Below are 12,960 nucleotides of genomic sequence, written 5' to 3' on the forward strand. Positions count from 1 at the left end.
TACAGCAATACAATATATGAGTCCACCCCACACTACAGCAACACAATATATGAGTCCACCCCACACTACAGCAATACAATATATGAGTCCACCCCACACTACAGCAATACAATATATGAGTCCACCCCACACTACAGCAATACAATATATGAGTCCACCCCACACTTCAACAATACAATATATCACTCCACCCCACACTACAGCAACACAATATATGAGTCCACCCCACACTACAGCAACACAATATATGAGTCCACCCCACACTACAGCAACACAATATATGAGTCCACCCCACACTACAACAATACAATATATGAGTCCACCCCACACTACAGCAACACAATATATGAGTCCACCCCACACTTCAGCAACACAATACATGAGTCCACCCCACACTACAGCAACACAATATGATGCTGACAAAGACCTCATCAATAAAGAAACACAGTGACACATAAATATGCTTGTGTTTACCATCAGTAAAAATAAGAGGACAGTCTTTAATATTCTGAACAAATAACTTTCCCAAGGGGAAATAAAGTGTTCAGAAGAGCCCAATAAAGATCAATAATAACGAGACAAGAGATAATAATATTTCTTATCTGAGAACCGGAGTTTCCACTGGGAAAATATTATATAGTGGGTGTTTAGAATCAACCCAATTACAGCAGTGCCCCGTGGGTCTGCACCCAATTACAGCAGTGCCCCTTGGGTCTGTACCCAATTTTAGCAGTGCCCCGTGGGTCTGTACCCAATTTTAGCAGTGCCCCGTGGGTCTGTACCCAATTTTAACAGTGCCCCGTGGGTCTGTACCCAATTTTAGTAGTGCCCCGTGGGTCTGTACCCAATTTTAACAGTGCCCCGTGGGTTTGTACCCAATTTTAACAGTGCCCCGTGGGTCTGTACCCAATTTTAGCAGTGTCCCGTGGGTCTGTACCCAATTTTAGCAGTGTCCCGTGGGTCTGTACCCAATTTTAGCAGTGTCCCGTGGGTCTGTACCCAATTTTAACAGTGCCCCGTGGGTCTGTACCCAATTTTAGCAGTGTCCCGTGGGTCTGTACCCAATGGAACAATTACCCCCTATATTAGATAATGGCGTTCGTGTTTGACATTTACTCATTAAAGTTAATAACAATACATTCTATTGAATCTATTTCAATAAAATAGAATGCCTGTTTGATGAAGATTGTAGGCCAGATGCTTTGGCTAGCCTCACTAAAGTTTGAAGGGTAGCTTGTGCATGTATTAGGGAGTTGTCGTAAGTAGTTCAGGGTCTGCCCCATTACCCCTCTTTAAGGGGAGTCTGTTTCCATTACTAGCCACCCATTAAATCAGATGAATTGAAATGGTGGTTGCCAAGTCCATAGAGTTTCAGGATTTGTTTGTTATTGACTTACGCCATGAGGATAATTCTTGGTGCCCCAAGATGCACAAGAATCATCAACATGAGGGAAGAACTGAAGTTTCCAACCATACTAGAGAGAATAATGCAAGTTAACACTACCTTCTGTCTTAAAGTCATGAGAGATCCTACATCTCCTGCATTGCTCAGAGACAAATTATTTAGTGCTGTTAACACCCTTTTGACTGGTGCCGACATACCAACTCACTCCTTTTATGATAATTGGCTGAGAAACAATGCTTACAATCTCATTAAACTTAACATTCCTTTTAAGTGCAATCTACCTGTCTCTGATATTCCTCTTTATCTGTACCCCACCATTCAAGTATCATACACACTTGTCACCAAGAAAGATAATGAGAATCTTGCTCTACTCAAAGCTGTCACTCTTGAAACAATTGCCTCCTCCATCGAGAGTCTAAGATCTCACGAGCACTGTGTCTACACCGACGGCTCAGTCCAGTCTTCTACTGGACGGACTGCAGCGGCATGTAGGTTTTATAGAAATAATATCTGCACAAAGTCTGTCAGTGTCAGGTTAAACAACTGGCTGACCTCCACACAAGCAGAACTAGCAGCATTACATTTAGCAACCAGCACATTAAAAAATATTGGAGGAGGAATAATATTCTGCGATTCAAAGTCTGCTCTTCAAGCAATCGAAAACTTCTCTTGGAAGATCGACAGCAAGAACCTCATACTCCCAATTATAAATGACTTAATTGATGCACAGAGTAAAGGGTCTCGAATCTCCTTTGTATGGATACCTTCACACATAAATATAACCCATCATAATGAGACAGACATTGCAGCCAAATTAGCGTGTAACAAGTTTGAAGTTGAATTAGATCTAGGTATCCCCATCTCTGCTGTCAAAACTGTATTGGTCCAAACATTCAGATCTGATAGGAAAGAACTTACTGACTCCCAACGACCTGAAAGTACTAGTATAAAAAGCTATGATTTGTTCAGATCTGAAACCTACATCTATGGACAGCACAAAACGTCCACTAGACTGTGCGACACAGTGGTTGCAAGGATCAGGTTGGGTTACCGTTACCTGTGGCAGGTGGCTGCAGGTGACGGGTCTCCCAATCCTGAGCACTCCAGTTGCAAACTCTGTGAGCAGGAACTACGGCATGATCTCCCGCACTACATCACTGAATGCCCAGTTATTAGACCTTTCAGACCAGTTGGCATGAGGTACCTGGAGCTTTGCAATTACTTTATTCACTCTCGTATTCTTGAAGATATCCTCACAGTATACCCAAAATTTGCCAGTGCAGGCTATTAAACACATGGCCCTGTATGACTAACCATCCTGCGAGATGGGGACTTGTATTACCACTGCTACCTTATTCAATCTTGTGTTGTTGATATCCTCAAAATGCATCCAGAGTCTGCCAGTGCAGACCGCCTATCACATGTCTCTGTATGACTAACCATCCTGTGTGATGGGGATTTTATAGCATCACCTAGTTAGCTTTTTTTTGACACACTGTACTCCACTTCATATAGTCTAGGGTAGCTGCACTAATGCAGATGTACCTAATGTGTTAATAAAAAAAAAAAAAAAAGACTTACGAAACGTATGTTGTGATGGCGGATTTGCATATTTTTTCTCAGCCTCAGAGTGTGGTCATTCAAGCTGCAGCTGTTCGAATGAGTCTTGTGTTCGGATTGCTGTGGTGCTCTCTCTAATATACCCTGAATTACATACACACATACACATCTGAATACACACGTGCACATACATACATACACACACACACCTGCTAAGTGCTCATGTACGCATGGACACACACACACACACACGTACACATACATACACACACACACACCTTGCTAAGTGCTCATGTACGCATGGACACACACACACACACCTTGCTAAGTGCTCATGTACGCATGGACACACACACACACACCTTGCTAAGTGCTCATGTACGCATGGACACACACACACACACCTTGCTAAGTGCTCATGTACGCATGGACACACACACACACACACACACACACACACACACACACACACACACACACACACACACACACACACACACACACATTCTCACAAACACAAACTAGTGTTTATGCACGAAAAACCCATTAAACACCCAGATAAACACCACAACCACATACATCAACACCACCAAAGGCCAAGCCACGTGTCGACCCACATGTAAACAAAGAAATGCAATAAAACAAACAACTGAAGGAGATTATAAATTATAGATAAGATAATGGCCATTCATGTGGGACTAATGCTATCCGGCGAGCAACTCAGGGAGGGAAAAAAAGGCTTAGTGAAATGGTGCTAACCTTTTACTTTGCTCTAATTAGTGAGAGGAAAAATTCTTGGGTCGAGAAGGAAGCGATGAAAGCAGGAGTGGAGAGAGAGAGAGAGAGAGAGAGAGAGAGAGAGAGAGAGAGAGAGAGAGAGAGAGAGAGAGAGAGAGAGAGAGAGAGAGAGAGAGAGACTTCGTAATTCCTTACTGCTATTACCTTCAATCGTCCTCTCTTACACCTCTCATCCGTACCTTATATATATTGTCTTTCCCCACCATTCTTCTCTACATGACCTGACAAGGGTCCAGGACGGTTCGAAACGTCGTGTCTTCCAATATTTTCAGACGTGTGGGATGAGTTTCTCATCCGGAGTTGCCTTACCCATCGAGCTCATCAAAGTTTATGTGGTGAAAGTTGCACAGCGTGTCAGTAAGGCTAACAAGAATGATTTATGCACTAAAAATGGCAAGATATCTGCACATGCAAGGGTCCAAAATTCTGATCCTGACGTGTCGTCGTGGAAAACTGTCGTGGAGTGGGAAAAATTGCTTGAGATAGCCATATTGATGGTTTGTTTTGATATCGTAAAATTCATCTTCCGTTCATACTGGGAAAACTATGCGGCGATTAGCTTGTTAATGCTCTCATAGTATTATCTGGACGGAACAACCATCGTAGCCTTGTATGGTAGACTTCAGAATGTTGGAAAGTTCGTCTCGTAGTGCTAACCAAATTTTAGATTTGAATATAAAATGAATAACACAGGCCTTGCAAACCTCTATTGTTTCATTGTGTTCAAAAAGCTCTTGAAAAGAAAAGCAGATGAATGGTCGTAAGTTTTAATCGGGAAATTTGTTCACTTGCGTTTACGGGTAGGAGGTTATCTTGAGGTTATCTTGAGATGATTTCGGGGATTTTTAGTGCCCCCGCGGCCCGGTCCTCGACCAGGCCTCCACCCCCAGGAAGCAGCCCGTGACAGCTGACTAACACCCAGGTACCTATTTACTGCTAGGTAACAGGGGCACAGGGTGAAAGAAACTCTGCCCATTGTTTCTCATCGGCGCCTGGGATCAAACAAAGGACCACAGGATCGCAAGTCCAGCGTGCTGTCCGCTCGGCCGACCGGCTCCCTTACATCTTTGTAAGACCGGAGTTTACATCTTTGTTGAATAAACTTGTTAACTGTCGATTAATCTGATTCATTGTCGAGTAATATCCATAACTGTCGAGTAATGTGGATATTTTTTGAGTAATTTCATTTACTGTGTTGCAATCTTCTAAAATGCCGAGTAGTGTCATTCTCTGTCGAAAAAATGTCCTCGACTGTCGAACACTCTCCGGCATTGTCAAGTAGTCACCTTCATTGTCGAATATTCTCCTGCATTCTAGCTGTGCTCACAATGTCTCGCCGTGGACAGCAGTGTTATTTAATCCATGAACAGTGGCAGATCTGATGTCATTAATAACTGATCTCATCCTGCACAAATTATTATCTGCAATGCAGTTCATTGTACAATTTAAATTTAGTTTTGAAAGCTTCGGAGAAAACAGACATATTCAGTTAATTAGTGACTTTTGGAAAGACGAAACCAGAGAGAGAGAGAGAGAGAGAGAGAGAGAGAGAGAGAGAGAGAGAGAGAGAGAGAGAGAGAGAGAGAGAGAGAGAGAGAGAGAGAGAGAGAGAGAGACAGAGAGAGAGAGAGAGAGAGAGAGAGACAGAGAGAGAGAGAGAGAGAGAGAGACAGAGAAAGAAGCAGAGAGATACAGTCAGTGACTGATTAAGAAACAGAAGTAGAGACACAGTGACACAGAGACATTAGACAGCAAAATAATTATCTGGAAAAAACTAAGGCATTACGACTGCATAGGGACAGAAGAAGAGAGATGCACAGATGAAGGCACAAAGAGAAATAGGAGAGATATACAGACCAAGAGACAAAGAGAAGTAGGAGAGATACACAGACCAAAAGACAAAGAGAAGTAGGAGAGATGCACAGACTGAAAGACAAAGAGGCGCCGTAGAGACTTACAGCTGTACAGAAAACACCTCCACAACCCCACAATGAGGCGATAAACTTAGTCGTATCATATTGAATGGCTCCCATCTCCCGACCTTTCCAAAACCCCTGACGCTTGAGACTTGTGGCTGTGGCAGCTCGTCCATCAACCAGACGTCGGAACAGATTGGGATTTGGCCGCAGATTCAGCGAAGGATGACTGAAATATTACCCCCTTACACCCTCCACTATCCTCCTATCCAGAAAGTAGGATCCCCTGACAATATTCACTCTTTCAACCTCTTTTTCCAGCCTCAGGATTCCTCCCAATCCTCTTTACCCTATCCAGAGTGAAGGATCTCAACCTATCTCTTCCACTCAACCCATTACCCAGTCCAGAGTGAAAGATTTCAACCATGCCTCTCCTGCTCACAACATTCAACTTTCGCGTCAGTTCTCACACGAGTAAGGGAGAAAATTATGAAGCGGCTTCGTCAAACTTAATAGAAACGCAAAATTAAGTCAATATTTAGGTGTCGACCTGTGACGATAACTGGTGACCAGTGATAATGTTACTGGATCTGTTAGATGTGTGAAGATACTGAAATATGCAATTATAAGGATTCATTTACATATTTAAATTTACAAATATCGTAAAAGTTTCAAGCATAGGTTAGACATATATATGAATATGTTTGGATATAGATATATTTACTATTTAGATATAAATAGTATCTGCCTCATAAGCGCCTATAAGCCTGCTGCACGTTCCTATATTCTATCTATCATATATCTTCTACAAATATTCCGATTACCATAGTTTATGTTTAAAATAAACTAGACTAAATGACGATAAACTCTGCGGACACGGAAACCCACATTTCACTACCTTCCCTTTATCTTGAGGTTATCTTGAGGTTATCTTGAGATGATTTCTGGGCTTTTTAGTGTCTCCGCGGCCCGGTCCTCGACCAGGCCTCCACCCCCAGGAAGCGGCCCGTGACAGCTGACTAACTCCCAGGTACCTATTTACTGCTAGGTAACAGGGGCATAGGGTGAAAGAAACTCTACCCGTTGTTTCTCGCCGGCGCCTGGGATCAAACCCGGGACCACAGGATCACAAGTCCAGTGTGCTGTCCGCTCGGCCGGCAGGCCCCTTAGCCATATCCTGAGTAAATATTGATGTTCAATAATAGAATTGGAACCCTCGTCCATGCACTCTCTACGAACACGCATTACAGTGTCCACGGACGTGGGTTCGATCCCATCGTACAGTCACATTATTTTCTAAAAGATATATTAGGTTTTTGTGATTTTTTAATCCAGTCCTTGTAGTCTTACGTGAGGACTTACAAGACTGGTAGGTACTTAGTGTGGCTGGAGCTTCCCTTTTCTTCTGGGATCTAACTGAACATTCCTCATATTTCTCATTGTTTGAACTGTCTATAGTCTCATATTTCTAATTGTTTGAACTGTCTATCGTCTCATATTTCTCATTGTTTGAACTGTCTATAGTCTCATATTTCTCATTGTTTGACCTGTCTATAGTCTCATATTTCTCATTGTTTAAGCTGTCTATAGTCTCATATTTCTCATTGTTTGAACTGTCTATAGTCTCATATTTCTCATTGTTTGAACTGTCTATAGTCTCATATTTCTCATTGTTTGAACTGTCTATAGTCTCATATTTCTCATTGTTTAAGCTGTCTATAGTCTCATATTTCTCATTGTTTGAACTGTCTATAGTCTCATATTTCTCATTGTTTGAACTGTCTATAGTCTCATATTTCTCATTGTTTGAACTGTCTATAGTCTCACATTTCTCATTGTTTGAACTGTCTATAGTCTCATATTTCTCATTGTTTAAGCTGTCTATAGTCTCATATTTCTCATTGTTTGAACTGTCTATAGTCTCATATTTCTCATTGTTTGAACTGTCTATAGTCTCATATTTCTCATTGTTTGAACTGTCTATAGTCTCACATTTCTCATTGTTTGAACTGTCTATAGTCTCATATTTCTCATTGTTTAAGCTGTCTATAGTCTCATATTTCTCATTGTTTGAACTGTCTATAGTCTCATATTTCTCATTGTTTAAGCTGTCTATAGTCTCATATTTCTCATTGTTTGAACTGTCTATAGTCTCATATTTCTCATTGTTTGAACTGTCTATAGTCTCATATTTCTCATTGTTTAAGCTGTCTATAGTCTCATATTTCTCATTGTTTGAACTGTCTATAGTCTCATATTTCTCATTGTTTGAACTGTCTATAGTCTCATATTTCTCATTGTTTGAACTGTCTATAGTCTCATATTTCTCATTGTTTGAACTGTCTATAGTCTCATACTTCTCATTGTTTAAGCTGTCTATAGTCTCATATTTCTCATTGTTTGAACTGTCTATAGTCTCATATTTCTCATTGTTTGAACTGTCTATAGTCTCATATTTCTCATTGTTTAAGCTGTCTATAGTCTCATATTTCTCATTGTTTGAACTGTCTATAGTCTCATATTTCTCATTGTTTAAGCTGTCTATAGTCTCATATTTCTCATTGTTTGAACTGTCTATAGTCTCATATTTCTCATTGTTTAAGCTGTCTATAGTCTCATATTTCTCATTGCTTGAACTGTCTATTGTCTCATATTCCTTGTGTATGTTTCACTATTTTACCTGTATGTTGTATAAAGTGACCATGTTGTTACCTGTATGTTGTATAAAGTGACCATGTTGTTACCTGTATGTTGTATAAAGTGACCATGTTTTTACCTGTATGTTGTATAAAGTGACCATGTTGTTACCTGTATGTTGTATAAAGTGACCATGTTGTTACCTGTATGTTGTATAAAGTGACCATGTTGTTACCTGTATGTTGTATAAAGTGACCATGTTGTTACCTGTATGTTGTATAAAGTGACCATGTTGTTACCTGTATGTTGTATAAAGTGACCATGTTGTTACCTGTATGTTGTATAAAGTGACCATGTTGTTACCTGTATGTTGTATAAAGTGACCATGTTGTTACCTGTATGTTGTATAAAGTCACCATGTTGTTACCTGTATGTTGTATAAAGTCACCATGTTGTTACCTGTATGTTGTATACAGTGACCACTTGTTACTGGTCCGTTGTATTAACCGGATATTCGATACTTGCAATATTCTACGACCCAATTTTACGAATAATCAAATATAATATTACCTATTTGCTCCAATTTCCCAAATATTTCATATAATAAGTATAATATCTTTGTCCTCACTAAACTTGTATGAACTTTTGCAAGCTGCCTTTGGCCTCTCAATGTTCATTCATTTTGTATTAGAGAAAGAACGATATTTCTTTCACTATGAAAGAAGAAGGTGTTGCTTTGCACCACGTAAGTCAAAGAAAATATCGACATTAATGTCAAATATCTCGTTTTTCTGCTAGGGCAAATGTTCAGTTCATAACAGCGTTAATAACGTTTTAAAAACGTTATCATCAGTTTACTAAAACGTTTTTGAAATGTTAAAGTAGTAGAAATATTTAGTGGCTATGTTCTGGCATATTTCAGGTATACTAACCAATTTCGACATGTAGGTTAGGAGTCACAATAACGTGGCTGAAGTATGTTGACCAGACCACACACTAGAAGTTGAAGGAAAGACGACGTTTCGGTCCGTCCTGGACCATTCTCAAGTCGATTGTCAAGACCATTCACAATCGACTTAAAAATGGTCCAGGACGGACCGAAACGTCGTGGTTCCTTCACCTTCTAGTGTGTGGTCTAGTCAACAATTTCCACGTGTTTCTGAATCTCCTTTCGGCTGTTTCATATTCCTCAGACGTGTTCGGGCAGCCGGGAGAACTAAGAATTATGTCACCGGAGGCTGCCAGCCAATCCTGGCGTAACAATAGCGGTACGAGGCTGGAACAACGGTCTCAAAGGTCAACTCCACTGTCAGATCGACAAGATAAACACAGGTTAAGGTCATATCCTTTTGGGCGAAGTCATCCGAATTTCCTCGACGGAAGATAATCATGATGAACTTTAGTCGTTCCGGAAACCGAATGTCTTTATCATTTCTTAAGACCGTTTGAGTCCTCGTCTAGTTGTGCTTGTGTGGAGTTAGCTGTAGCTCTGGGGTTCCGCCTTTCAGTCCTTGATTGACTAGGTTACACACACTACTGGGCTCTGATGTGGTGTGGGTAAGTGTTTGGGCTCTCAGGTGTGGGTACGATTACAGTGGGTCTACAAAGCTTTGGGTTCCCTTACATAATACGTCCCTTTTTAACCGAATCGACCAATACGTTAAAAATGAGAGGTTCTTTGTGTGAAAATTATAACACCGATAAACAGACGTTTTCCTGGCATCAATGTTGATAGATGGGGTGGATTGATTAGTTGCGATTGATAGACGGGGTGGATTGATTAGTTTATAGTCAGGCAAACCAGTTGTATTTTTAAAGGAGTTGCAAATCGGGAGAGAAAATGTCTAATTAGACGGGTTGATGGTTAAGTTGGCTTTAACGACTCTACGTAACAATACAGTTTAATAGTGATTATAATGAGGGGACTTAAAGACCCATATAAAATACAATGATATATTTTTGGCAATTTGAAGTATCTTGTTTGGGACAAAAATCAGTTGTTTCCAGGTTTACATACCTGAAATATATATATATATATATATATGTATTCCTGGAGACTACTATTTTCTAATTGCTAACGCCTTTAATTGATAGAAAATTGACTTTTATTAACCTAAAATTTTACTTTGCTTGGTCAAACAGGTTTCAACACGAATTCCTAACAAAAGGGATAAAATAGCGAACAGCCCCAAGGGCCTAGGTAACTACCATGGACATGGGATGTAGTCCCATCTGGGAAATTGGGTGTCCCGGTTTCCTGTGGGTGTTCGGTTTCTTTTCATATGTTCGGTTTCGAGTTGGTGTTCGGATCCTTGCAGGCATTTGGCACTCCTGTGGAAGAGTGCCTGGGATTCTTCACGAGTCCTGACCAATAGGAAACGCTGTTAGTTTTATGTTGTTCTCTCATTGGCTGTTCAAAGCTTGACTGTGCTTTGAATAGCTAATAAGAGAACTGTGTGTGTGTATGTGTGTGTGTGTGTGTGTGTGTGTGTGTGTGTGTGTGTGTGTGTGTGTGTGTGTGTGTGTGTGTGTGTTATGTTTACTGCAGCCCCCTCAACAGCTGACTAACCCCCAGATTCACACACTATTTACTTCTAGGTAAACAGAGGCATCAGATGAAAGAAACTCTGCCCATATGTTTCTGTCTCGGCCGGAAATCGAACCCGGGTTCGTGGAATAAACAACTGAGCTATTTAAACTATACTGGACCTCTGAAGAGATGTACCCACCTAATTGTGCTTGCGGGGGTAGAGCTCTGGCTCTTTGGTCCCGCCTCTCAACCGTCAATCAACAGATGTGTAACGCCACATGTGTAGAACTTCACACAAATCAAAATAATTATACATGTGTTTTACTTTAATGTTTCAGGTGTTTTATAAATAGGGGAAGTGATGCAATAATTTACGTATCCACGTTCGTAAAATGTAAATCTTTCCTTATTCATGGAGGCTTCATTTACATTTATTAAATAATTTACAAGCTTCTGAACACCAAACCCAAGATTATTATTTTTATAATGAACCTCGTAGTGCTTTGGAGGTCCTAAACTGTTTAATGATTGTAAATAAAGCCTCGGTGATTGAAGAAAGATGCAGAGGTTTCGTAAGTAATTGCATAAATTATTGATAAATCGTGACACACAGCCACCTTTGAGTGTAAAGACACAGAACCAATCAACACTGCCACAGAGCCAATCAACACAGCCACAGTGCCAATCAACACTGCAACAGTGCCAATCAACACAGCCACAAAGGCAATCAACACTGCAACAGTGCCAACCAACACTGCAACAGTGCCAATGAACACTGCCACAGTGCCAATCAACACTGCAACAGTGTCAATCCACACTGCCAAAGTGCCAATCAACACTGCAACAGTGCCAATCAACACTGCAACAGTGCCAATCAACACTGCAACAGTGCCAATCAACACAGCAACAGTGCCAATGAACACTGCAACAGTTCCAATCAACGCTGCAACAGTGCCAATCAACACTGCCAAGGTGCCAATCAACACTGCAACAGTGCCAATCAACACTGCAACAGTGCCAATCCCCACTGAGACAGTCAGTCAGCTTATTCAATCAGTTATATCAGTGAATTACTCGGACAAGCTCCAAAGAAAAATATTAAAGAAATAGCTCTATAAACACAATTTTTTCCCTTGTTAAATTTTACTAATAAAATCATCTCTTGTTCCTTCATATTTATTTATTTACTGATAAAGACAATGAATAATAAATCCGCAATCAGTAATTTGTTATATAAACTGCTTAATTGCGTTTGTACAAATTAGTTTAATACTACCTCATTCTTTTCACAATATATTTGAAATTTATAAGTAATTTTTATGCAAATTTATATAAAATATGTCAGTAAGAATATACATATATAATGCAATTTGTTAACTGTGTTCTTATTAGACCTATGGATCATCTCTACCCACATTAGGCCTATATAATAGGGATACTAATATATGTTCTAGCACTATAGGCCCAATAGGCCTATATAACAAGGCTATTTTTATAAATTCTTGGCACTATAATCACACTTGGTCTATATAACAGGAAAGAGCCTCGATATATACGTAAAGACTATATATTCACAGGCTTCCTGTCCCGCCAAAACGAATTTCTAAATTTCTAAATAGAAGAATGTATAAAGGAATCCAAAATGTGTAATACATATCTTGGCATATGTATACATTCATATATACAGATAATAAATGCATTTATGTATATATAAATGTACAATTTTAAAAAAATGAAAATTAAATAATTTTAAAATAAATTTTTTTTCATTAAAGAAGGATAAATATATAAATATTAATCATTCTGAATGATAAATTTGTAACTATTTATAGAATGAAAAATATGTAGAGAAAGATAATCAGTTACATATTTTATAATATATATGATAATATGTGATCGAGATGTATTGATTGTTGCATTAATTGTTTCTAGATTGTTGCACACTCTCTCTCTCTTCCTCAAGAGCAACATACGCAGAAACAATATATACAACATGTGTCTGTAGGGAACACATGTTCCATTTACACGAACAGAACAAGCTGAAACAAGCCCTAACTGCTTCAAACGAATCTTAAAAAATGGTGCAGTTCGAATTGCCTCAAACCAAAACTATC

General features: G+C 39.7%; 2 protein-coding genes across 2 annotated transcripts; one reads left to right on the forward strand and one right to left on the reverse strand.

Annotated features, from left to right (window-relative positions):
• Positions 1–7,147: 7,147 nt before the first annotated feature.
• LOC123774253 (GRIP and coiled-coil domain-containing protein-like) lies at positions 7,148–8,671 on the reverse strand. Its single transcript, XM_069308033.1, has 2 exons — positions 8,648–8,671; positions 7,148–8,335 (listed from the first exon to the last, which is right to left on the reverse strand). Exons 1-2 carry the CDS (start codon positions 8,669–8,671, stop codon positions 7,148–7,150), a joined length of 1,212 nt encoding a protein of 403 aa, XP_069164134.1.
• A 360-nt stretch (positions 8,672–9,031) lies between these two features.
• LOC138354146 (membrane-spanning 4-domains subfamily A member 18-like) lies at positions 9,032–11,956 on the forward strand. Its single transcript, XM_069308034.1, has 3 exons — positions 9,032–9,061; positions 10,459–10,516; positions 11,460–11,956. Exons 1-3 carry the CDS (start codon positions 9,032–9,034, stop codon positions 11,954–11,956), a joined length of 585 nt encoding a protein of 194 aa, XP_069164135.1.
• The last annotated feature ends 1,004 nt before the right edge of the window (positions 11,957–12,960 follow it).

The sequence above is a fragment of the Procambarus clarkii genome, chromosome 61 (genome assembly GCF_040958095.1).
Source record: "Procambarus clarkii isolate CNS0578487 chromosome 61, FALCON_Pclarkii_2.0, whole genome shotgun sequence".
Lineage (NCBI taxonomy): Eukaryota > Metazoa > Arthropoda > Malacostraca > Decapoda > Cambaridae > Procambarus > Procambarus clarkii.

Bases quoted from the DNA above. Each gene is read 5' to 3' on its own strand.
- LOC123774253 (XM_069308033.1), bottom strand. From the start codon at position 8,671: ATGGTCACTTTATACAACATACAG. The intron at 8,336-8,647 runs GTAACAACATGG...AACATACACAAG, and splicing joins TCACTTTATACAACATACAG to GAATATGAGACAATAGACAG.
- LOC138354146 (XM_069308034.1), top strand. From the start codon at position 9,032: ATGAAAGAAGAAGGTGTTGCTTTGCACCAC. The intron at 9,062-10,458 runs GTAAGTCAAAGA...TTGGTCAAACAG, and splicing joins AAGGTGTTGCTTTGCACCAC to GTTTCAACACGAATTCCTAA. The intron at 10,517-11,459 runs GTAACTACCATG...CGTGACACACAG, and splicing joins GAACAGCCCCAAGGGCCTAG to CCACCTTTGAGTGTAAAGAC.